The sequence below is a fragment of the Clinocottus analis genome, unplaced genomic scaffold, assembly GCF_023055335.1.
Source record: "Clinocottus analis isolate CAN_PGR_092001 unplaced genomic scaffold, fCliAna1.0.p SCAF_15, whole genome shotgun sequence".
Taxonomy (NCBI): Eukaryota; Metazoa; Chordata; class Actinopteri; order Perciformes; family Cottidae; genus Clinocottus; species Clinocottus analis.
Window position 1 is genome coordinate 9,763,006 of NW_027175876.1, and position 24,040 is coordinate 9,787,045.

Sequence of the window (24,040 nt, forward strand, 5' to 3'; positions counted from 1 at the left end):
AGGTGTTAGTGCCCTCGCAGGTAAATGTTTGAAAACGTTGATGCTGTAGCTGCATAATCAGTTCATATGTTCTGCGGTGTTTCTAGAGGCATACAGGGCCTCAGTGAAAGGGTGAATGTAATGATAAGATATTATGCTTAAGGCTCATATAGTTGCATTTAACCAACGCTGTGTGCTCCATTGTGAGTAAAAGTATTAGCATTTCATTGTTCTGCCCTTATTCAACATGAATCATGTTCTACCCCGGTTAATCTGCTTGTTCATATCGAGTTGAACAAATAATCGTTCTTGTTTTTTAATATTAAGAAAATATACAACGAACAAACTTGAAAAGCAAATGTTTTCTGCAGACAATTCCATTATAATTTATAGCAGAGCAGTTATCAAAGAACGAGTTCTCTTTATTCAAATGGATGTATAATTTATAAGATCTGGGACACGTTGTCACTCCTAACCATTCTCTGAGCTGTGCAGCACGGATTGAGATGCATTGTTCGATTTGCATTTCTCACCTGTGAGTCATCTTGTTCTGTCGGATCCATTGTAATAATAATAATCCTTTGCCTTTTGAAATCATATCGTTCTGTCTCCTCAGGAGCGAAAGTGGCCACCCCCTCTGACAAAGCGGCCATCCAAGGGTCGTGGTGGTGTGATGCGAGAGCGCTCTCTGGACCTTCAGGACCGCCAGCGACAGGAAGCCCGCAGACGCCTCATGGCTGCCAAACGAGCAGCTTCTTTCAGACAGAACTCAGCCACGGAGAGGGCCGACAGCATCGAGATCTACATCCCTGAAGCCCAGACACGGCTTTGAGGTCCACGGATTCATCCTACGCTCCGCTCCTCTTGTTCACCTCCACCCAAAACCAGCTTGTCACAACCGGCCCGCTGTCATTATCTGTCATCACTCGTCCACTTTTTCATCATCTGTCGCCATTTTTTGGGGTTGTCCCTGCTGAAGCTACACTAGGCAAGATTGCACTTGTAAATGCATATTTTTTATCAGCTTGGACGACAATGTGGCGCGACCAGCGGGAAGAACGCCCAAAGAAGTCTGATGAGGTGTGAACGGCCATTTTCCCACTGAAAGTCATAAATGAAGCTTGAAACTGAGAAAATAGGACACACCAGCATTCGACCTTCTTCCTCTTTCCCTTTTGGTATTCTTTGGTAAAAATTGATCACAGGCGAGCTGGATTGGTAAACATGAGCCACTAACAGTTGAACAGTGAAGTTGCCTAGTGTAGCTATGAAGCACAAAGGGACTCTTTACACCACAAGAATGAGCGGCCATATCCCCAAATAAACATTTCACCTATTTTTTTTTGTCATTTACTTTTAACCATCAGTGTTAAAACGCCAGTCTTCAACATCGTGGGCATTGCCCCACTGTGAGTAATGCTATAGCTGCCACATTCAAAGGGAAACACAAAGTGCCACTTTTCAAGACGTTCTCACCAGCAACAATGGTCTTGGGTTGGAGTTTCCTGTGTATGAACAGCGGCAGCAGAGATTCATGTTTCCCACAGTGATGCAAGGCAAAAAAAAAAAAAGCCTTAGGAATATGTTGACTATTGCCTAAGTGATGAACAGAATACATATACAATTATTTTGATCAGGTTCAAACTTCACACCGCCTTTTTTATGGAGGTGGCTAAAACCTGGTACCGCGATCAATTTCCTGCCAGTCTGCGGTGGAACGGTGTTAAAAATGTTTGACAGCGTGTCTGAGGTGCTGCACAACGAACATCATCCATCTTTAACCAGGCATGCTGCAGCTGCTGACCAGTGTTGCTGAATGAGATCTGAAAATAAGGCTAAAAATCCTAGATATTCATTTTCATTCATTTAACCCCATCCCTATTTTAGGACTATACATTGTAAAGCTATGTGCGGTATTTGCTGCTGGATACATTTTCATTGCTGAACAAATATGAATTATTAACAAAAGACAGTTTTGCGGAGCCTGGAAGAGGTGACTGTATCAAACAATGCATTTTGCACCTTATAATATTCATGTTTGTATTTCCAAGGGAAATGTAGTTTATGAAGCTCATGTGATAATGTTGCAGTTGAATTGCAAGAACGGAAATGGAAAATTTACTACAGATTTCATGTTACTCTACAGGTCATATAACCTGCACCTTGTGTTGTTTTGTTTACATTTCTTTCTGATGGCATTCAGGCCGCTCGTGATTACAATATTGTGATTCTAACACTTTTATTTATACTTACAGTATCTATCATATGACCAACATCACAACCTACAGTATACATTTAGTATTTAAAGTTGAAACAGTTGTGGGTTGCTTTGACAGTGCGTTTGTCTCGCTCACAGAAACCATATCTCATAACACACAGCATCCAACCTTTTGTTCCAAGTGGGCATGATGAAAACACTTTTGTTGTTATTTTGATCTGCTCATGTAGTCTAGGAAAGACAGGTGCAAATGACACTTTAACAACATTCAGTTACTATAGTAAATGGTGCTGCTTTTTACTCTAAAACTGTTGTCCTTTACCCAGTCCTACGTGCACGCACACACACACTCAAGGACTTTTTAAACAGAGATTTATTAATATGGTGCCCGTTGTCTCTCCGATGACTTGTGGTGGATTGTGACTCTAGAAAAGATCATCTTTGCAATGCTCTTGCCCTCAGTGATGTAAATGAGGAGAAGGTTTTATGGTTTAACTTCCTTTCTAACATGCAAAGAGCTCAGTGATACGCGCTAATCGGACGGGAGAGATTACAGGCTTTGACATTCCACCCACCTTAAAGTAAAATGTATATGCCCACCCTGAGCCAAGGGCATACTGCTAGATGAACAGAATGCATTGAACCGGTCCATATTTCATACTACAGCAACAATGGTTCCCTCGCATTTGCACATTCGTCCTCATCTGCCAATCTAACCCCGGCTTATTAAAACAAATTTTGAGATAGGCCCGATATAATTATGCTGCATACAGTGTGTAATGGTTCCCATTTAGTTGTAATTAGAACAGCACTCAGTAGGGGAGGCAGTCTGTAAATACCTGTGTGAGGCAGTGAGTCATTATGACGTTTGTCTTTTTTGCTTGCTTCGAGGCTCGTATTGACCATTAGCTTTTACTTTGTGTCTTCATCAGCGCTAAATCTGAAACCCTTACCTTACCGGATGGCCTTAAACAAAACACTCATGAATGTAGAGCCCCTAATGATGCAAAAAAAAAAACAACTTCCCAGGAAGTGAGCAGCTGCTAAAAATCCAACTAAATTGGACAAACTCAAACTTTTAGTTTGATCAAACTCTTAATTCATTTGGTTAATTTTAAGTATAAAATATAAAAGGGCACAAAAGAAAATAGCGACAACATGCCAGGTCACTTAAGGCAGTACTTAATTTCACACTGACATTCAGGTTTTTTGGGTGTACCATTGTTGAAACAAAACATGTATCTCTCAGAATAGATTCTTTTGATTTAACACATAAAACAGAAAAATCACTCCAAGTAGGATCAATTCAATCAGGTTCCAATATTTTTTACAATAAATTAATTTAAAAAAATACATTTACACTTACTAGTCCTTGTAGTTCTCAATTAAACAACATACAAAGATATACCTATGTGAACAATATGTCCTAATACCTTTACTCAGAGTTTAATATGTAGACTTTAATAATTAGTACCAATTTTCTGTGGAGTTTAGATTTATATGCACTATACATATATTTGCAAGACTGGTTGTCTTGTTTTTAGCTTCCTCTGAAATTCACCTTCTTCTATTCAAATTAAAGTTAAATAGTTTAATTTATATCCCTTTACTGTACATTTACTGTGCCTCAGTATACAAGGACTAGTAATTAAAGGGAAGAATATGTTTCCTAAAAAACAAAGTGCATTATATAATTACAAAGACGGATAAAAAGGCAAGGGCTTATACTCTTAAATTCAATGATTTCTCAAATGTTCTTAAGAAACACAGGATCTTCTTCCATTAAGGGGCTTTACATCCAGCATTAAGAAACCAGTCATATTGTTTTTCAGAGAAGGATCCAACTGAGTGAGACTGATTCCATTTAATTACCGTCTTCAGACAGGAAGCTAAATTATTTAGTCATCCCACCTTATTAAGCTCTTTTATCTGAAGAATAGATTGCAATTCATCATCGACAAATTACAGTGCTCAAATGTTGTGTGTTTCCGTACTTCATTTCTGCACTTTCAGAATTTGTCAAGAGGATGCTCAATTTTCCCATTACAATTAAATGTGCAGTGTCACATGTTACGATGCTTTTCATGTGACATTTTTACACTTTATACCCAGTTCAGTTTCTCTTCTTCGAGTTCATTTGATCACTCTCTTCTCCAGCACATTTTTCACAGAACGTAAAACACATTCTGTACTTTTTCTAGAACGTAAAATGTATCTACGAACCTTCTTGGCCACACGTTTGGGAGTAAATCTCTTCTTGAGTGTATTACTTTATCATGCATTAAGAAGTAATGTCTATAATGCCCATGTCATCTAAAAAGACAACACTATTTATTTTTGTGGAAAGCTGAGCGAAGACATTTCTATATTCGTCAACATGAGCTAGCTAAGCATGATGAACAGTAATTCAAGGCTGGCTTTGCTAAACACTGAAAGTAATGCTATCCAAAACCACTGTCGTCATTACCCAGAGGTATTGAACTTCACAGATTTTGATTCTCACTGTTCAACACTTGGTGCTGCTGCTGTAACATGCTGTCTTCCATCTTCCTTGTAAGTCACAAGTATGGCATCTTTACTCATATTTTGGATAGAATACTGTTGGAAGTATGAGTCCTCATTTGTGAGTCTTAACCCCAGAGGAACTAACAACATCTTCTCTATATTCTGACACCAGTCGATGGGCTACTCTGACGGTCCAACTGCTCTTCCACCTGACTGAAAGTCATGCATATCAAGTCTACTTCCCACAGACTGCATACTGTGATTCCATCTTTACTACTCGATAATCTGGTAATCACTATCATCAATCCAGGCTCTCCTTATTGTTTCGTTCGTTTCTAGTTTGTGCTTGAGGGTTGTTTCAATCGTTTTCACTTTCCACCAATAGGCGTATGAGTACAAATATATAAAAGTGTTGGGAGTAGGTAGCGAGGTCGGTTTGAACCAACTTGGCTGAAACCAAGAGGGAGAGGGTAAAGTGAGAAGGATTAACAGAAATCAGACTCACAACCTCTCTGTCACTGGTTGAAATTTAAAATGATGTCACTTTGGCTGTTTTTGCACCAATCACGTGTCGTGTAAGACTGATATCAGACGCAAAGATGTCCTCCATGGTCACAGGGACGCCAGCTGCTGCGAGTGCGAGTGTACACTATTACAGTATGTGTGACGTGAGACACACATGATAATGTGTTTTTGTGGTATTAAGCAGGGCTATTATATAACATTAGTACCATTTTCCTGTTGTATACTTTAGGGTGACTTGAGATCAGTACGGCATCTCTGACGAAACGCTACATCATTTTCTTTGCGTCTGTGTTTCATAATATGTGACCCATCATGCTATGAGGGGCTTCGCAGTTTGGTAATTATGTACATGACAAATCCTCAGGTGCCTTACGGTTTATTTCTCATATGACTCTGTGAGTGAATGTTTTGGGTTGAGATATGAGAAAGGATTTCAACACCTCTTAGAGTGCAGGTTTGTTCGTCATACCACTACAAAGGGCTGGAAACTGGGCTGGGTCAGCTGCAGAAAACAAATTGACATTTATATATTTCACTAATCAAACGTCCTACTGTAATAAGCTACAGCACAATACAGTCTAGACGATGTCAAAGGAGGATTTGCTAACTTTTGCGTTTTTGTTTCAGATCATGTCGATGGTCTGCTACGATTCACCATGATACTGTTACATTTTTTCAATTGGATTTCAATTGTGTTATGGCAGCGTATACAGCTCCATTAAAAACAAAGACAATTGTAGAATATTAGTGGATTTCCGGGAGCGGATGTGACGTCTCAGAGTCCACATTTATTTTATCAAATCATTTCTTTAAAAGGTCTTTATCTATTTTTCCTCCTGGCTGTGATATGGTAATCTTGTGATGTGTTTGCCTTTTTGGCATCTACACCTACAGAATCTGGAGACTGACAAAACTTGACCAGCCTAAAAGTGCAATAGTGTTTTCATACGACGAGTGACAGGCGGGCGATCACCTACAGCTATTTACCTCACGGTTAAGTGTTTTAGCAAATATGGTATAGTAGGAGTAGTATTTCCACAGGAACACGTTGTCATGCCTGTGTACTATGCAGCGGTACTTCTGTGGGGCGGCAGAGCTTGCAGGCCCCGGTGCAGATCACCTTTCATTTACAGAGCACTGAAAGCACGCTGGTTAACGTGCTTTATACCACAGGAGCAAAAACGTGTGCCTCCATCGTCATCCAGTACTCAATCTTATACGTCCATGATCCCTAAGTTAATTCACTTTGCTGATTTAAAGGGTCTCATGTAAAAAAAACTCAGCTAACTTTCAGTAATACTCTAAAATGATTCACATGGATGTGATACGTTATTTTGCCAGGGTCACTTTTCCTTGTTAAGACAACTGTTTATGCTTTGTACAACGTAGTTTGCAGCACCGTATTTTAGACTAACATCCTTTAATAGTTGTCCTAAAGATAAACCTCAGAGATGTTTGTAAAGGTGCTGAATCAACCAACTTCTCTACTTGTACTTTTCCTAAATTTGCTTTATTTTGTGTTTTTATTCTGACAATCAGCACACACCAAAAGCATAAAATGCACACACATACACACTCCAACAGCATGTCATATTATATCCTCAAGATAAAACCCCTGAGTTTCCCTTATTCGCATCTTGAGGATGTCTTTATAGACGCCATCAAGTTTCATAGAAAGCTTTTCTCCTTGTTTTAGTAACAGTTGCACTGCAAAGATGACTTTCTATTGCTTACTCTCTCTTCTCATGAATCCTTTTTTTGATGACATGGATCAGAGTTTTGCTTGTTGTCACAAGCCAAACAGACAAATTGATGTCATGCAAGTAACACTGGGCTGAGTATCTGCTCCTCAAGCAATAAGCCTAATTTAGATATTTTCCTCCTGATCTTCAGACTCCTGATTAACCTAAACACGAGGGCTGTTACAGTATTGTTTAGGAGGTTGTCACTGCTTAACTGTTTGAATTTTTTGGTAAATATGCATATTCGCCGTCCAGGCGACCGTTGGATAAGTTGATTGATATCACTCTCTGTTTCTGTTAAATGTGAACCTAAAGCCAGCAGCTGTCTAGCTTTGCTTGGTATAAAGTAAACAGGGAGACAGCTTGTAGGGGCTCTGTCCAAAAGTAACACAATCCTCCTAAAAGCACCTCTAAAGCTCTGATTTAGCTTGACGTGTCTTTTAGATTAGATTAGATTCAACTTTATTGTCATTACACACGTACAAGTACAGAGCAACGAAATGCAGTTTAGCATCCAACCAGAAGTGCAATAGTAAGTGTCAATATGTACAGAGTCTTGTTTGTTTCATCCATATCTTTACAGCTAAGCTAACGTATTGTGTGAAATAACCAGCCTGTCTGTGTAGAGGTATCAAAATCCACCTAAAGAAACCCACCTCAATAATTACCAGGTTATTATTTGGATTGTTTGTCCAATCCATACCAAAAAAAAAGTATAAAAAATACAAATTGTGTTTTTTCCAGAGTTATATTGGTTTATTTCTTGGCTGAGTAGGTGCAGTGACTAGCTGTTTCACCCAGCATGACGCGGTTAGCTTCACCACAAAGGCTGAAAACAGGCTAAACAGCTAGGCCACCACATACTGAAGTCGCTCAGCATAAAAAACACAAATTGTCATCAATCAACGTGATCTGTTAATTAAAGAGCTTTGGGGATGCTGGTGGGCACATTTTGATCGCAGGCTTGCAGTTTCCGGTCTTTTAGCTCAGCTAAGTTGTCCTGGCCGTAGCTTCAAATAGGTTTAATCTGTTCATTTAAGAAAGCAAATATGCATATTTACCAAAATGTTTGAATTATTCCGTTGAATAAGTGACTGTTTCACTTAAGTCATGTTGAATCAGAACTTTTTAAGGCGATGTAGATGCTTGCATGTAACATTTTATCATGCTTAATATCTGTAAGTCCTCTTGAGTTTCTTCTTTTTGTTTACTTGTGACCTCAATGCCCAACTCCAGAGTTAAGGGCCTGAGTCTACATCGCCTCCGAAGGACAGATATACTATTTTACACCACTGCTCGTCTCTGCACCAATTCTTCATGATCTCAACCAGAACAGTTGAACATTTGCATATTGTTTTGGAATTGGTTGGGTGTGACTGTATAACTGGGAGGAAATATGTTTCTGAATCTGTGCTGTTCTTTTTGTTTCAGCGTTTTATGAGGGGAGAGAGAGAAGTCACAATTCTGTTTGCCTTTGGTGGAGAAATGTCTTGTGTCGTGGCTGTCGGTAGAAATAACAGAAGGCCTCTTGTGGGTTTTGCAATGTGACATGAGAACAAATGTATAGCATAAAAGGTTTGTGGTTAGCTTAAAACTATTTTCAATTGTTAGATATATCAATAATGAGGATAAATATAATGCCAAATATTCAGTATTTGTACAGAAATATACATATATAAATATATAATATATGCCTAATTTAAATGGAACTATTTTCCGCTCTTGACCATGTTTTCGTTGTTTAACGTTCCTTTGTCAACATTATTTTATAAGATCTTCAGATAGCATGCAGGATAGTGAAAATGAATGTATTATTTAGTGTTTCATTGCTGTTCAGTATTACAGCACTCTACAGATCAGTTTGTGTTTGTAAGACTAATTTAAGCTGAATATTTCATTTCTAGATTTGTTTACTTATAAATTACTTGTAAACTTTCTTTTTTAATTCAAGGTTATGAAATGGTTTCAACAGTTTATATCATTTTATTATTTTTCTGCTTTATCAACGTGGCTCAGTATATTTTGCCTCTTCTAAGTACTGCTATCAACCATCTGTTGTAAATAATTATGCAAATTAAACTTTTTAAAGAAAACAGCATGGATGTGAGAGAGCGCTTTCTTCTTTCCGCTATAAGTACCGGGAGTTTGGAGAGGGTTCAGTGATGCAGCTGTACCACAGAGTAGACAAGTCATGTGGGATTTTAGCTCAAAGGCAAGGCTATTTATGGAGAATTACTAAAACCCAGATAAAGTGTTCATTCTCTAGAGGAACACCCTGACAGATGGGATCGGCTCCAGCGCCCCGCGACCCTAAAAACAGGATAAACGGTTTGGATGATGTTAATGATGATGATGATGATGATGATGATGATGATGATGATGATGATGATTTATATAATAGGAAAAGGAAAGACGCTTGCTGAGGGGTAATCCAAGTGAAGTGTCTTATAACAATGTTTAGCTCTCAGTTACAACTGTGATCCTTTAACTCAAGTGATAGTATTAGTGAACAAACTACTGTATATGATGATGTCCCTCTTTCCTGCTTGGTGTCCCTGAGGGGTCTCAGGGTCCTGGTACTGTGCATGCCAGCTTAGCATCATGGGTTTCTGGGACACTTAATGTTGTCAGTACCGCCTGAATCTTTTCCTACTAAGCTCCTATCCTGTGGAAACAGGTAATTGGTGGGTTGTAATGTCACATCCATCCAACTAGCAGCACCTGGGCCCTTTTCCTCGAACCTGGCTTACCGAGTTAGCCGGATCATTTTCAGGATAAGATGATGAGACCGGATCACAGCGCTTTTTTCCCCCCGAGTGGTCCATGTTTGTAAAGCGTCTGCGATGCTGTTCGTCACATTGATTTAGCGCTTAAGAAACTTATGGATGTGTTGAAAGCACTCATAATTATATGACAGTGTGACAAGTACACTATACATATCATTATTGTAGAAAATTATTATGGACTCATGATAATATGAATACAGAGAATCACACACAATGTATTTTCACTGCTTCAATTGATTGAATTTCTGATTATGAATAAAACATACTGATCGTTCCATACACATATTCAAACTCCTACGTATATGGCAATCTACACATACATGTATATACAGATATATAGTACATGATACATATGCAAATACAGTACATATAGCCTCAAAAGTAAATATGAATTTGTATACTAATGCCAGCAGTCTCATTTAAATAAATATAATCTGATTGATTTGGGTGATGAGGCATTTGAAATTAGCTGATGCATTTTCCCAACATTGATGCATTTAACTTTTTTGTGATGCTTATATCTCGCAGCAGTGTTAAGCTGCATTTAAGCACTGTGAATATTCGCAACGCTTTTGCTGTGAACGCAGCATTAGACTTTGCCATGATTACGGACTTGACTTCCTCTTCTTCATGATAATCTCCTGCTCCTCAGTAGAAATAAAAGAGGCTGTTCCTCTGAGTTTATTTGCCATTGGACTGTTAGAACTGACGTCAATCATCGTGGTAATTTAAGCTGGATAATAGGTCATTTGATCGACTTTGTTGGAAAACGTACGAGGAATGAGGCGCAGGACCCCGGGGTTCCACCTGAGACCAAGCGCAGAGGCTCACAACATACATTCACATTCACTGTTGCGTCACACAAACGTGAACTAGAATGCCAGATTGGGCGGATAGTAGTGAGTGAGGTCAGAGTGGGTGGTGGCTGTTGGAAGGTAAATAGTTGATAAACAAAAACACAATGCAAGCAAGAGACGCTGTCTGAGATGTCTGAAGCGGATCCTTTTTTGAATGCTGGAGGAGCACTGGAACAGGTGTTCAGACTACACAGATTCACATGTTTGTTCGGACAAACACTGACTTACCGTCTGTTCATCTTGACCTCTAGTCCAGTTTGCCACAGAGGGCTAATCAGCATTAAGTGAAAACACCTGTGAGTGGACTAAAGGAGTGTAGGAGCACTGAGTATCATCGGTGAGTTGGGTCAGGACAGCTTGGTTGGAGAGTTTACAAACTACCAGCCTCTGTGTCTTTTTCAATTGAGACACTTTTAATTGTGAGGTAAGAACAGAGCACGCCACACACGTAATTAAAGAAGTGGTCTTTATTACAGCAAAGAAGCCAAACATTACAGACAAGAATAATTATGAACCATGAATATCACTTCTATACTTGAGACTGGCCTCTCATCCAGACACCTGCTTCATCCACTGCTCTTCAGGGCCATTATTTCAGATTTATTGAAGAGGAATTATTAGGATTTAGCTCCTTAGTTTTCCCCTTAAGTCTGTAGCTAAGAAGGTTTATTTACTGCGTTACTTTTCTGTCGACACTCGCCATGCTTTTCTCTCTCCACATGCAATAGAGATGGCCATCCGTTGTGTCCAACTAGTAAACTTTAGTAACATAGTGAATTTTCTCTCCCTCCTTTAGGTCGGACACAAATCTGCAGAAATAAACAGAAATGTGATGTTCCACCAAAAGAATAAAGTTTTGTAATCAGTGGACACTTTTATGCTTTCTTTTAAAAACAATATCTGTCAAAATTTGAAGTTGCGCCCTACAGGAGTACAATCTCTGACTTTGTATCTACAACAGAACTACTGTTCTGACATCGTATCCATCGTCTGGATCTCTACTGTTCATCCAACAATAGAGCCTTTTAGAGTTCTCATCGTAGCCTATTTACAATAACATCCTTAACAGTAGACCCGGGCGGATCCTCTGATATTTTATTTACAATAAAGTCTGTTTTTTTTTTCTTAATTCGCTTGAGCGCAACAGAAACACATCCGATATGCAGTAAGACCACAAAGCCTCACAAATAATTGAAGCTTTCTGATTAATAAAACACATCGAGTCATGGTCCAAACAGTATTTCAACATTGATCGTCCATGAGAACGCATTCAACAAAGCCCTGGTTTGCGATCTAAGATACTGTTAAAATGCTTGTATCAACAAGGAAATTCAAATGATTAGGCACAATAAATGTTTTTGTTTCACATTCCTGCATGTTTCACTCACTAAGCCTGTTTGCATCACCTCGTCTGTGTGTATTCAGGGATAATGGTGAGCAGGATATGATGATGAGGATAAGCAGCTTATCCCGACTAAGACATTAAGAGGGATAGGAGCTATTATCCAAAATACTCTGTGCATGTAAATGCACTGATGTTCTACTGACCACAAACAGAGCAATGGGCTTTTACACAAATAAACCACGGTAACATTACAGAGTTTCATTAAGTGAAAACAAGACAATACTACTGAATTCCACCTAGATACTAAAAAAACTACTTCTAATGCTTTAATATACAGCTTCAATCAGGGGTTCTTAAACCTTTTTGCATGAACCCAAATTGAGCCGATGTCACCTTTTACCTCAGGACCCTTTTGGGGCTCATTTGATCATATTAATACTCTCAATACTCCAGAGGAAACCGACTTGCAGCCCATTTTGCGTCCTGACTCACAGTTTAGGAAACGCTGGTGGTAGAGTAAACATGGAATGAAGAATGATTGTTCTTACAAGCAATGCAAGTAAACAAACAATAAATACAAACAATGTGCTTTATCTATATAGACATATTTACACAAAGTCTTTGGCTTATGAATAAACATCAGCTACGAAATAATAATAATAATAATAAAAAGTGTTGGCCACCAGTGCACAAAACAAATGAGGCCCGGGGTCAGTTCACTTCCAATTCCATGCAAACCAAAAATGGAAAGGCATTTATTTTCAGTCTTTTCTGAGAAGCCGATTTCTTCGTACCCCAAATCTGTTCATTCTTAAGTTTTAAAATAAAACACCCCATTTTTGAATTGGCTGAATTGAAAGTGCATTGGGCCCAGCCCTGAAACAAACGTGATTATGCTAATGTCACATGGTTGAACAAAATCTTAAAAGTGTTTCAATTTTTACAATTTAGGGTACAAAGCAGACTTCACAACTTCTATCCAGTAAATCAAAACATGATGCAACAAATCAGCTCTGCAGTGATTGCAGGAAACATAAACAATGATACATATCACACTTTTTTTTAACATATATATGGAAAATCCTATACTAATAATGTTTCAAGTTGCAACTTCATGATATTGTAAAAAATAAAATGGAAAGCCTTGTACTCCTCGTGTAAACGTCCTCTTTTAGTTTCATTGTCAGTCTTGTTTCTAAGACATATATGTTTATGTATTCTGTTACCTGACAATATACTGTATGTAACCAATGAAAATGGGTTCAAAGTGGCTTTTAGATACTTAAATATCATAACATAATGTTCTGACTCAGAAAAGTAACATGAAGATGCTGCTGATGCGTGAAGTAGAAAAAGAAGCATTCACAGAGTTTGGCCAGGCTGTAACATTACGTTTTTTGTTCTTATACAAAAGTAATTGCTGCAAATATTCACACATCACCATGATGAGATGCCCAATACTGTCTAGTTACTCACAAATGATGAGCATGAGAGCAGGAATGCGGGGCCACTGAAAACTTGCAGTTATTCAAAAGCTGTGGTTGCAGTTTGGCGAGGGGGAGGGAGACATCTACAGTGCACATCGGGTACTGCAGCTGGAACAGCACGAGGCATCAAATCCATAGGAAAGGGGACGTGGTGAAAGGCTAAACACGTAAATGGGGCCCAAAACATACAGGGGCCCGCTGGCACTCAAAAAGCTGTACAATAAGCATAAAGGAGTAAAAGGAGTAACACGTCCCTCTCTGTTGCACTCCCAGCAGCTCCTTCTGTTAAAAGTCTGTACGTTTCCCTTTGTTTGGATGCTTTACAACACTGTACAAGGAGCCGATTTCCATTTGTAGGGATGCAAAATGGGTGCTACAGAATGGCCACCACAGAGAGGAGTCGGGACCAAGCGAAAGCAAAGGATCACACACAATGGAAGTGAAAAGATCTTCTGCTCTTTTTCACCTCCTCCTCCTCATCTTCCTCCTCCTTCTCGTCTCTCCTTTGTTTAGGAGGACTCGATGAACTCCAGTGACAGGTCGTAGCAGAACCGGTATTGTTCCTGTAGAAGAACACAGACCGTAATATCTGGATGGTCACATCTCTGACATGTTGTATTTTTAATACATTTAGGTTTTTTCTCCCCCTGTTACTCTCTCCCTCTCTCTTACCGGAGTATCCACCATGTTGGGTTTGCTGTTCCTCAAGGTCTTTACGGCGTGGAAGACATCGACCACACTCTGTCTCTTGGCCATCTCACACACAATGCTGCTGGCACAGAAAACTCCACTACGTCCACCTCCATTCCTGTGAACACACAGATATAATAATACAGATTATGTGACAAAATGCACAATACAATAATTTACATGTCACCACGCACAGTATTCATGGAACTGACTTTGGCACACAGATAACGAATCATCCTGTGCGTCAGTAAAAGCTTGTGCGTCATCAGACAAAAAGACATTCTGTTGAAAGAGTCGCTCTGAGTGAGTTTCATGAGTCATTAACACTTTCTATACTAATCACCAAATGGTGCCAAGATAACTGGTATTAACTACCATTCTTTAGTGGATATAGGTCCTTGTGGGGCACTGCTAAATGCAGACTTTACATGTTTTTATTTGAACAAAATAACAGATATTTTCTTGCTTTTTTTGCTGTTAAAAAGTCAACAAAATTATCTTTTGTTCTTTACAGCACTACTGACTGTTTTCACAAAGACACTCTTGCTAAATACAAGAAAGTACATGAACTCACAGGCAATGCACGATGGTTCTTCCCTCTCCCTCCTCTCCCTCACGCTGCCACTGGTCGACCTGCAAGATCAGTTTGAGGAACGAGCGTTTGGAGGCGGGGACTTCCCTGTGTCCCGCCCAACCCAGATACTGAAACTGGCGAACCATCAGGTAGCCTTCCTGTGGCTGGAAGGTCAAACAACACACAGTCATTAGAATGTTATACAGGAAACTGATGAGTTACCACACAAACACCAAATGCATATTATGCAACACACAGACAACATATAAACAAATATCTACTAACCCTGGTGAGGTTGCAGACTCTGAAGAGTCTACTGATAACATCGCAGTCCATTGAGCAGGACATACATTCCACCTGGACCGGACCATAGCGCAGCATGCCCTCCTCTGGCCAGTACTGAGGGCAACCCTGATGGGAAACAGCGACAGCATTTAGATATAGTAGAATGCAAACAACAACAACAATAACAACAACAATATACTTTATCAAAACAGAGAGAAGCAGCAAGAAATAGCGGTAATATTTCTATACTGTAATCAAACTATCAGTTTCTTATATGTTGTTTGGTTTCTGCCTTTTTGAGGCCTCGGTGAGCAGCGGACCATTGTTCTGCTCTTTTAGACCGCAACGTTCTGTTAATATATGCTGACCTCTGGGCACTGTTGATTAAGAGGATAGACATTTTAAGCCAATATTAGCATTTTAATACAAATTTGCAATAACTGCGTGACAGGATTATCTTCTTCGGTATTATAAAGGTTTCTCTCTGGTCGGACTGGAGTTTAATTTGATTTTTATTTGATACAGCTGAACACAGTAATTGTTCCAGTGCGGTCTGCAAGAGTTTTTACTGCACAGCCCGAGGAATGGCAACGCGTGAAACATTAAAACATGACATCAATTATATATTTTGCCATATTAACAAGTTGATACCTGTATTATTATTATAATACAGTATATTCAGAGTTATATCTCCAAAACAAAATATTCTCCTCACAGAAAGGAAAACAGTGACAGATATTATCCATTATGAAATGTTTTATTTATAATGCTAGTAAGCCAACACAAAAGTGACTTACCTGAGGCAGGTCAATCTCATTCAGCATCACCAAACTGGTACATCCATAGTCGTAAACCAGACGCCAAAAGTCTTTGACAGTGTTAGGCAAAGGATGCTGGGTAACGATAAATGCAGCGGGCTGCCTGTAGCTCTGCAGGAAACAGACAACAGAAATAATGTCAGGCCTTTCATACAAACAATGGTGCCATTTCACAGTATGAAGCAATAAGTTGTGCTTTTCATACACATCCTTCACTTCTCTGTTTTGTTCTCTAAATATATTCATCCTTGTTTCTTTACATCTTTCTCTCCCTCTCATTCATACTGTTCACACACATCAAAACACAAACAGCACAGTGGGATAATTGGTGGGACAGCAAGCAACACGGGTGATGTTTGGTGACATGATCATGCAGTGGGCCTATCAAACGTTAAGGTGAGGAGCATGCATTATACAAAAACACAGTATGTCTATGTCTAACAGGGTCAGTTTACTTTATGTTCAGTTAAAAATGTCTCCAATGGCAAAGCTGTCAGACACAAAATGAAATGAACCAAAAGACTAATGTTTCTGTTGACATAACTGACTGAACTGAAAGTGAAGTGAGCCCAACTGCTCCCGAATGAAAATGTGCAGCCACATATGAGACATGGGAGTGAGTGACTTGAGGGGTCAGAGTCAGGTTGAGGATTTCGGGTGTAAATGGCTTTGCTAAACATGAACCTGGTGGCAGAATGACACTGAAGCCATGAAACAAATCCAGTATTGGAGATTTGAAGTGAAATCCGATTACCTGGAACTCCTCTGAGAGCTTGGTTAAAGAGAGGCCAAAGGTAAGTGACTTAACTTTAGATATAAACTTTAAAAATTGGAAAGTTTTACAGCAATTACAGTATTTTTGTCCTCCAACAGCTTTGTTGGAGAGAAGCCAGTTTTCTTTCCACACATGCATATATTACACTTTGCGTTCAACCATTATCCTGCTCTATCTACAGCCCACCCCTATCTATCCTCCCTCTGCCGATTGTATAATTTCTATAAAAACAGACCTGCTAATCAACATTAAATTGTAAGTCGGACAATGACCAGCTATTGCCATCTTACCTTAAATTTCAACCTATTTAATGACTTTGTTTTTTAAGTCATGGCACATGGGCAACATGTTGTCAACTGTTGCCCGTAAACAATGTCCTGCAACAACGAGGCTGGTAAAGATCGGGTGGTGGCCAGAGAAGCTAGTGGTCTTTTCAGAACCTGGATTTGTCTCTAGCCTTCTGCTGCTAAAACCACAAACACAGCATCACACAAACGGGGAGGGGAGTCTGTGTGTGTTGTCTGGATTAGCATATGCGCATAAATATCTGCATGTACACATGTTTCTCTTCATCATCTTTTGTTTACAACTTCTTCAACAGTGTGTATTATTTTCAACAAATATTTGATCGCAGTTTGGGACAAAACACATCATACACAGCTTTTTAAATACCTTTTCACAATGCAATATATTTCAATTGTGTTAAAGCAACACATCTGTCTAAAAGGCTACTTCAACATGTTCTCATGAAAATAGAAAACATAGTGTGAAATGTCCCAAATCACTCTTGCTTGATGTGTTGAAAATAACACAACCTCAATGTATGTGCATGTGTTATATACTTACATCCATCAGAGCAGCATTAATGTAGTTGCTGCTTTCTCCGTCTATTGTAATAAGGAAGGGAAGGCATCTATCAGGAGGAAGGCCATCCATAAAGCGGTTCTTATCTTGGTTTCTAGGCAACAATGCAATGCTGCAGTCTTCAGGCTGAGGCTGAGGAGTCACCGAGTTTAATGTCTGGGAAAAGACACACAGGGCAAGATACAATATGAAAGTTAGTGCATAAGCAGGGGTTTTAGATTGATTCACATTTTGGAACGAGCTTTGTCCACTTAGATTTTTGGATGCTGTGTCTGACATTTTCATGGCTTCCTCTTGGATGCGTGCTTACAATCTGGCACCTTGTTGCCATGTTTTAATAGAGACTGACTCATGCACCATTACATTGGCGCTGCGCAATTACCCTTGCAACCTGCAGCGTACTCCCTTCCATACTGGAGAAATTTCAAGAACTGTTGTCACAATTAGTCAGCTGGACACAAAAACTGGGAAAGTAGGTATTTTCAAGGTTGAAAAATACCAAAGTCATCCTTTACGTTCAGCTGCACAGCTTTATTGTAAATATAGAAAATGCATCGATACAGTTGTTTTGAATTGTTTCTGACTGTTTGAGTTAAAGGACAAAGGTCAGGAGTGCATTCAGAACGTTGAGATGCTGATGATCATTCAGAGGCTCAAAAACTCTCTGATATCATCTGCTAAATTTTAAAGAGCTGATTATGTTGCTCTATGATGCTTCTAATGACGTTTTGATATTTGTTTTGTGCTATAAACAGTGCTATTTCTCAGTTTGAAGACACTAATTATATTTATGTTTACCTGGAACTCATCCTTCAGATGTGACGAGTTGGTCTGCGAGTCGATGCGGATTAGCTCATAAAAAGCCGCCTTGAACTCGCAGACTGGGATGGCTGTCTCTCCACATAGACACGCCTCTAGAATGGCATCATGGATGAAGATATACTGCTCCTGAAGACGTATAATTCAAGACATGGATGTCATTATATACAAACACACCTTTCACGCACAGATAAAAACATTGGCAAACGATTAAACTCACACAACGTGTCACATAGTTAACACAAGCAGCTGTGATGTCAAATGAAAGTGAGCATGCTGACACGCTGAGTGGGTGACGACTGATGGAACTATGAATGAGATGATGACTGTCGAGTTTTGGTTTACTCCACTCAATCCACACAGGAAATTGTATTTATAGATATTTCAAGCAAACGACTGCAGCTTCAATTCAATGAACAGGCGGAGAGTGAATAAAATTTTGGTGAATGGCTGTGAGTTTCTTTGTTATGATCGATGACATCCACGCTTCTTACGCTGATACAGAACAATATTCTGAACATTCACTGATGGAATGAAACATATTATAATGAGTTCATGAAAAAATGTATAAAGCATGTGGTCCCTATGTAACAAAAACAAAAAAATGTGCCTTGTTGTATTAATAGAAACAACATGTAGGAAATTAATATTGTTTGCAAATTCACAATTAAGAAAAAAAATCTGAAAAGCTGCCGAGTTGGACTGTTTACAGGGTTCACTTCTGCTTGGATGACTCAGATTGTTTATAGTGCCTCATTTAGTGTCCACTGAGGATCACATCAGCTCCGGTTAAACATTATGGGATGGAGGTGCTTTATTAATGGTGCACTGCTGCCTGTCACAGTGTAATTCCTCATCCTTCCAGTAGATGGTGCTAAAGTGAGATATTTACAAAACCTTGAAAAAGGGCTTTAAATAATTAAAAGAAATGAACATTTCTGTGTTTATGTAATGAGGTGAATGGGTGGCAGATAGATGTCGTCCCGTCAGCCTGCACCCTGCTGATGCCGGAGTCTTACGCTTTTATTTTCTAAGATGTGGATGCAGATGGAGGATGGGTAATGCAGTCACCTCAGTCTGTACCATGTTGATCCTCCGAGAGCGAAGAGCCTTCACACAGTTGTAGATGTCGACCACACCTTCTCTCTCTGCCATGTCCAGCATGATGTCAATTACTATGAAACAGCCTGTCCGCCCTGCTCCAGCACTGCAGAGAGAAACACAGACAGAGAAGTCATTCTTCAAGGCCATAATTTAGAGAGAAAAGCTAATTTATGTATTACTATGATATGTATATTTAATATATAAGGATGCACATTAATTATGTGTGGTGGAGGATAAAAGTTTTTATGTATTTCTATACCTGCAGTGGACCACAATTGGACCAGCAGAGGGTGGATTTGAGATTTTAACTCTGCGGATGAAGGAAAGTAGTCCTGTAGCGTGATATGGAACTCCGTGATCAGGCCAGCCTGTGAAGTGGAACTGCTTGACTTCCCGTACCTCATTGAAACCACGCTGAGTTAGAGACAAAAGACATCTTCATGTTACATTTAATCAAGAAATTATAAATTCAGTCATTGAATATGACTGAAACTTACGCAGAAGAGATAAACACATCCTCAACACATATTTTAGGTGCCAGAATTGAGGTATTTCACAATAATATTAAAATGTTTCACTCAAAATTAAAACAAAACAACAGAGACATGATGCAACACGTAAGCTAAACATATTTTGCTCACCCTTTCCAGCGTAAATGTGCGGACCACATATTCAGCAAGAGGTTCAACTTCCACAAATGTCACTTTGAAGTCTCCGTACACCTCTGCATCATCTGGCCAATACTTGTAGCACTTCACCTGTTAAAAATAGCATTTCAGATTTGATCAAATACAGTATAATGGTTATAATACAACGTGTTTAAAAACCTGGATCAAGTCGTCTTACGTAATACAAGAAAAACAATAGAATTCCCTAAATATTGCAGATTTAGCAATTTAGCAAACTGCAGCACAGCACAGACGGCTGCTATTTCCTTTGCACCAGTCATGTATTGTTGTATTTTTTTGTCTGACTTATGCTGAATGTTTTACCCGGGCTATGCAATTGTCAACAGGGCCTGAAGAATCTTTTCAAGGCTAAATACATGTTAAAAACAAACATATTTCACAACTATGGGCGTCAGGGAAATGTCTTGCACAGTTTAACGGCACAATAAGAGACGAAAAAGGAACTTACCCTCCCAACCTCCACCAGATTGGTGACCATGACAATGCAGGCGGACTGTTCCTGCCACACCATCCTCCAGAAGTCATACACTGTCTCATGAACCGGACCTTCAGACAGACACAGAGACACATGGTCATGCTTTGTATGGCTACTACGTGTGAATCCTGTATAACAGAAGTTATGAAGAATTGTTTCAATATCTTACCTTGAGTAGCAATGTAGTGACTTGGTCTCTGGTAGCCCTGAAAACAAAACACCATAACACAACAACTAAATATCCAAGTCTCCAAGAAGTAAGCACACAGTAAAATGTCAAAAAAAAAGAGAGAGAAAGAAAATCTATTATCACAGAGTCCAAAATGATCACTGTCCGAACTAATCTGTGACGCTTATGGTGCAGTTTATAGTAAAATTAACAGAAATATTTTGATATCATTAATGTAGTTGAGTTTCACTGTCTATTGTTATTATTCTGGAATAACTGTTGCTCTCAGTACTTCACAAATTAGGCTCAAAGTGAGGCCTTGCCAAAATCTACGGACAAACTTTCAGGTGCACTTGTGGTTGTCTTTGACAACCACAAATTGGGATTTCCTGATGGAAATAATACTACGCATAAGCAAATTTACAGCTCACAGTGGGATGTAAGCAAGACAAGATGGCGTAAAATCTTTCATGCAGCAGAGGCCCCAGAAACTCAAAATGTGAGGACAAAGTGACCCGATGCACGTAATGACGAGTGCAAAAATGGGAGTATAGAGGTTGAGGGCCATGAATGAAAGAATCTACAGTGATACTTACATCCCTGTACAGCCAAATCTATAACCCCAGCCACAGGCAGAAAGAAGAAGTGGAAGAGAGGAAGGAAGAAAGGAAGAAAGAAAGAAAGAAAGAACGAAAGAAAGCACAACCATGTCAGTGAGTGTCAATCAGAAAAAGAAAAGTTGCACTGATATAATGGAAGTTTGAACAGGACATGCAGAAGAAAAACATGATCTAACATTGTGAATTAGACTGAATAGAGAGGACACTTTCTGATGCTATTTGACTTCCTTAGAGGAAAAAACAGCTCGAAGAAAGCTGTTTGTTTACAATACATTTTTTTAGTTAAATCCAAATAATATGACAGCCATAGCTGTACCGACAAAGATAAGCTGGACGTACCAGGGCGTGTCCACTCTATTCATCCTAATTCTAGTTGAATGTAGGTGGTAGCGTGCATGAGACAGCTTTGATGAAAAGTAATGATATTATAGAAGAGCATGCTTTAAGCAGTATTAGCATTTTTAAATAGTGCAAATGAAAGAGACTAACATGCAGATGATTTTTGTAAAGGTGGCAGCAGAGTGGAGATGGAAAAGGATGAATGTGTGGATATTTGTTTGGATGGAGTTATGTCGTGATGGGTGAATGGACAAAAAATAATATAAAATGGAAAATAAAGGATGGATGTGCCGAACTCCTTTCTTTTCCGTTTATTTTTTGTTCAAGGCTTAAACTGAGGCCCTGTATAGGCTTTAAGTTGATGATGTTCTTATATTTTCATGCTATACTCTCATCACTGGATGAACCACTAAAAAGATAAATGGACTAAAGGCTGACTGCAGTGACTTACAGCCTCTTCTCTCTTCTTGTGGAGAGTAAGATCAGAAGATTGACACCACTCTCATGTCAATCAATATGAATCAACAGCAGCTGGTTATCTTAGATCATATTGGTTTACCTCAGCATAAGGACTTAAAACAAGTAGATGCAGCTAGGCTAACTCTAACCAAAGGTAACAATCTGTTACCAGCACATCCAAAGCTCACTAAGTGTATCTCATTTGTTAAATGTGCATAAATAACAAGTGTAAAAATGACACGTTGGCCGTGTCTACTACCGAACACTTTACGAAGTACACTGCAATACAGAGCACTAACATCTGTAGTGCACTCTGTCGCTGATAAGCGCTGTATCAAAATGAACACTTACGTTCACCAATTGGCGGAAGTGACGTCCGCAAATCTGCTCGCGATACCAGCAAAACTAAAACTGACAAAATGAACACACTTCTTACCCTATTTTTGTCCCTTGCGTTCTCTTTTCTCCAACCCATGTGGAAACTGCGACACCTCCACAATCGCGGCAGAAGGATATCAATAAATTAATGAAAAGCTGGCGGAAAGGGCTCCTCCTCTTCCGCTGCGTAGCCAAGATGGCGCCCGTTTAGTGCGAGTAGTGTCCATCGTTTTACACTGAATTCTTTGACCGTTTGCAGCGCGCCATCCGGGTACTTTCAGTGCACCGAATTCTGCTGGTTTAGTCAGTGCGGCGCCCTAAGCACTGAAAGTCAGTGCTCCAAGTGCGCAAGACTTCGGTAGTAGACACGGCCGTTGTGTTTTTACAGGGTGCTATGTACTCAACTATTTTCTTAGCTATTGGCTTCCTGAAGCCACACTTTGCTAAAACTCTCTTTGTGCAGCTGTTAATGTTAAATGGTTGTCCCACTGTACAAATGAGTCCAACTAAATCCAAATGATGACTAAAATCTATTGTTGTATCTAATGTAATTCCTAAAGACGAAATAGTAATTTAAATTGGCTGCATCAGGATACGATGATACATTTAGAATGCACATGCATGGAGAGACATGAAAAAGAAAACATCTGTGAAAGACACAAGTACTTTATGTATGATGTGTTTTTGGGGTGGCTGGATGCGTAAAATGGTACAATGGATGACTAGTAGACGCAATAAAGGTATAGAGGCCTGACATACGAGCGAGGGAGTGTGGTTTCGTTGGTTTCGTTGGGAGCCAATAGTAGCATTCGATGCGTTTCCACTTACATCGATGTAGTTGGCGTTGATGTAGTCGGAGGAGGGGTCGTCTTCTATGGGCTGGAGAATAACCCTTGAATGGTCATCTAAAGAAAAGACACAAGAGAACAAGGTTAGAGAGAGCAATCAGAAGGAGATTAAAAAAACAAAAACGAAGAGACAGTGATACAAAGAGGAAAGCATAAAGAAATAGAATATTTCTTTCAGAACATATGGCTATTTTATGTTAAAAGGCACATGTATTGTGACATTTCTTCTTTCTTACCCCCCTCTTTCCCTTGTAAAGCACATTACAACTTATGCTGTGAGCATAAGTACAGCTTGCTTACATGCTATAATGTTCCCATAGCGGTTCTTGGTGCGGTTCTGCTCCTTCTTGGCCACGTCCCAGGAGGCCGACTGGCCCTCGAAGAAGCTCTGTATCACCAACAACAGACAAAACAATACAAAAGAAAATTACACGTCATGGATCTAAACATATCATTCCTACGAGTTGACTCCGAGCAGAGAGAAGTACTCGATTGACTACTCCATGGGTTAACAAATGGTGACATGATACTTACATGGTTTGTAGCACTGTGGCTGTTTATTCGATAAGGATGAAAATACTCAAACCTAATAGTCATTTCATCATTTTAATTAAGCCAAAACATCAAATAAAGAGTTGACTTTCTTTATTAAAAACATATGTGCAATACATTTCAAATATCATAATGTAT

The 24,040-nt window shown here is 39.3% G+C and overlaps 2 protein-coding genes across 23 annotated transcripts in view; one reads left to right on the forward strand and one right to left on the reverse strand.

Moving 5' to 3' along the window:
• The window catches only part of LOC137785786 (disks large-associated protein 2), a 32,530-nt gene extending 23,466 nt beyond the window's left edge, over positions 1–9,064 (forward strand). Inside the window, exon 9 of the mRNA XM_068577284.1 lies at positions 596–9,064. Coding sequence (XP_068433385.1) covers positions 596–811 — 216 coding nt within the window. The 3' untranslated portion in view covers positions 812–9,064. The remainder of the gene's footprint in view (positions 1–595) is intronic.
• A 2,017-nt stretch (positions 9,065–11,081) lies between these two features.
• Positions 11,082–24,040, reverse strand: part of ptprk (protein tyrosine phosphatase receptor type K) — a 104,373-nt gene continuing 91,414 nt past the window's right edge. For 6 of the 22 annotated variants that reach the window (XM_068577677.1, XM_068577681.1, XM_068577678.1 and 3 more), the window contains 16 exons: positions 23,651–23,750; positions 23,262–23,407; positions 21,303–21,320; positions 20,707–20,743; positions 20,511–20,608; positions 20,015–20,131; positions 19,633–19,787; positions 19,341–19,476; positions 18,249–18,398; positions 17,433–17,606; positions 16,566–16,583; positions 15,791–15,922; positions 14,994–15,119; positions 14,709–14,872; positions 14,117–14,252; positions 11,082–14,007 (listed from right to left, as the gene is read on the reverse strand). In XM_068577677.1, coding sequence (XP_068433778.1) covers positions 13,954–14,007; positions 14,117–14,252; positions 14,709–14,872; positions 14,994–15,119; positions 15,791–15,922; positions 16,566–16,583; positions 17,433–17,606; positions 18,249–18,398; positions 19,341–19,476; positions 19,633–19,787; positions 20,015–20,131; positions 20,511–20,608; positions 20,707–20,743; positions 21,303–21,320; positions 23,262–23,407; positions 23,651–23,750 — 1,761 coding nt within the window. In that variant the 3' untranslated portion in view covers positions 11,082–13,953. The remainder of the gene's footprint in view (positions 14,008–14,116; positions 14,253–14,708; positions 14,873–14,993; positions 15,120–15,790; positions 15,923–16,565; positions 16,584–17,432; positions 17,607–18,248; positions 18,399–19,340; positions 19,477–19,632; positions 19,788–20,014; positions 20,132–20,510; positions 20,609–20,706; positions 20,744–21,302; positions 21,321–23,261; positions 23,408–23,650; positions 23,751–24,040) is intronic. The other 16 variants (XM_068577692.1, XM_068577689.1, XM_068577688.1 and 13 more) reach the window with 11 other exon arrangements.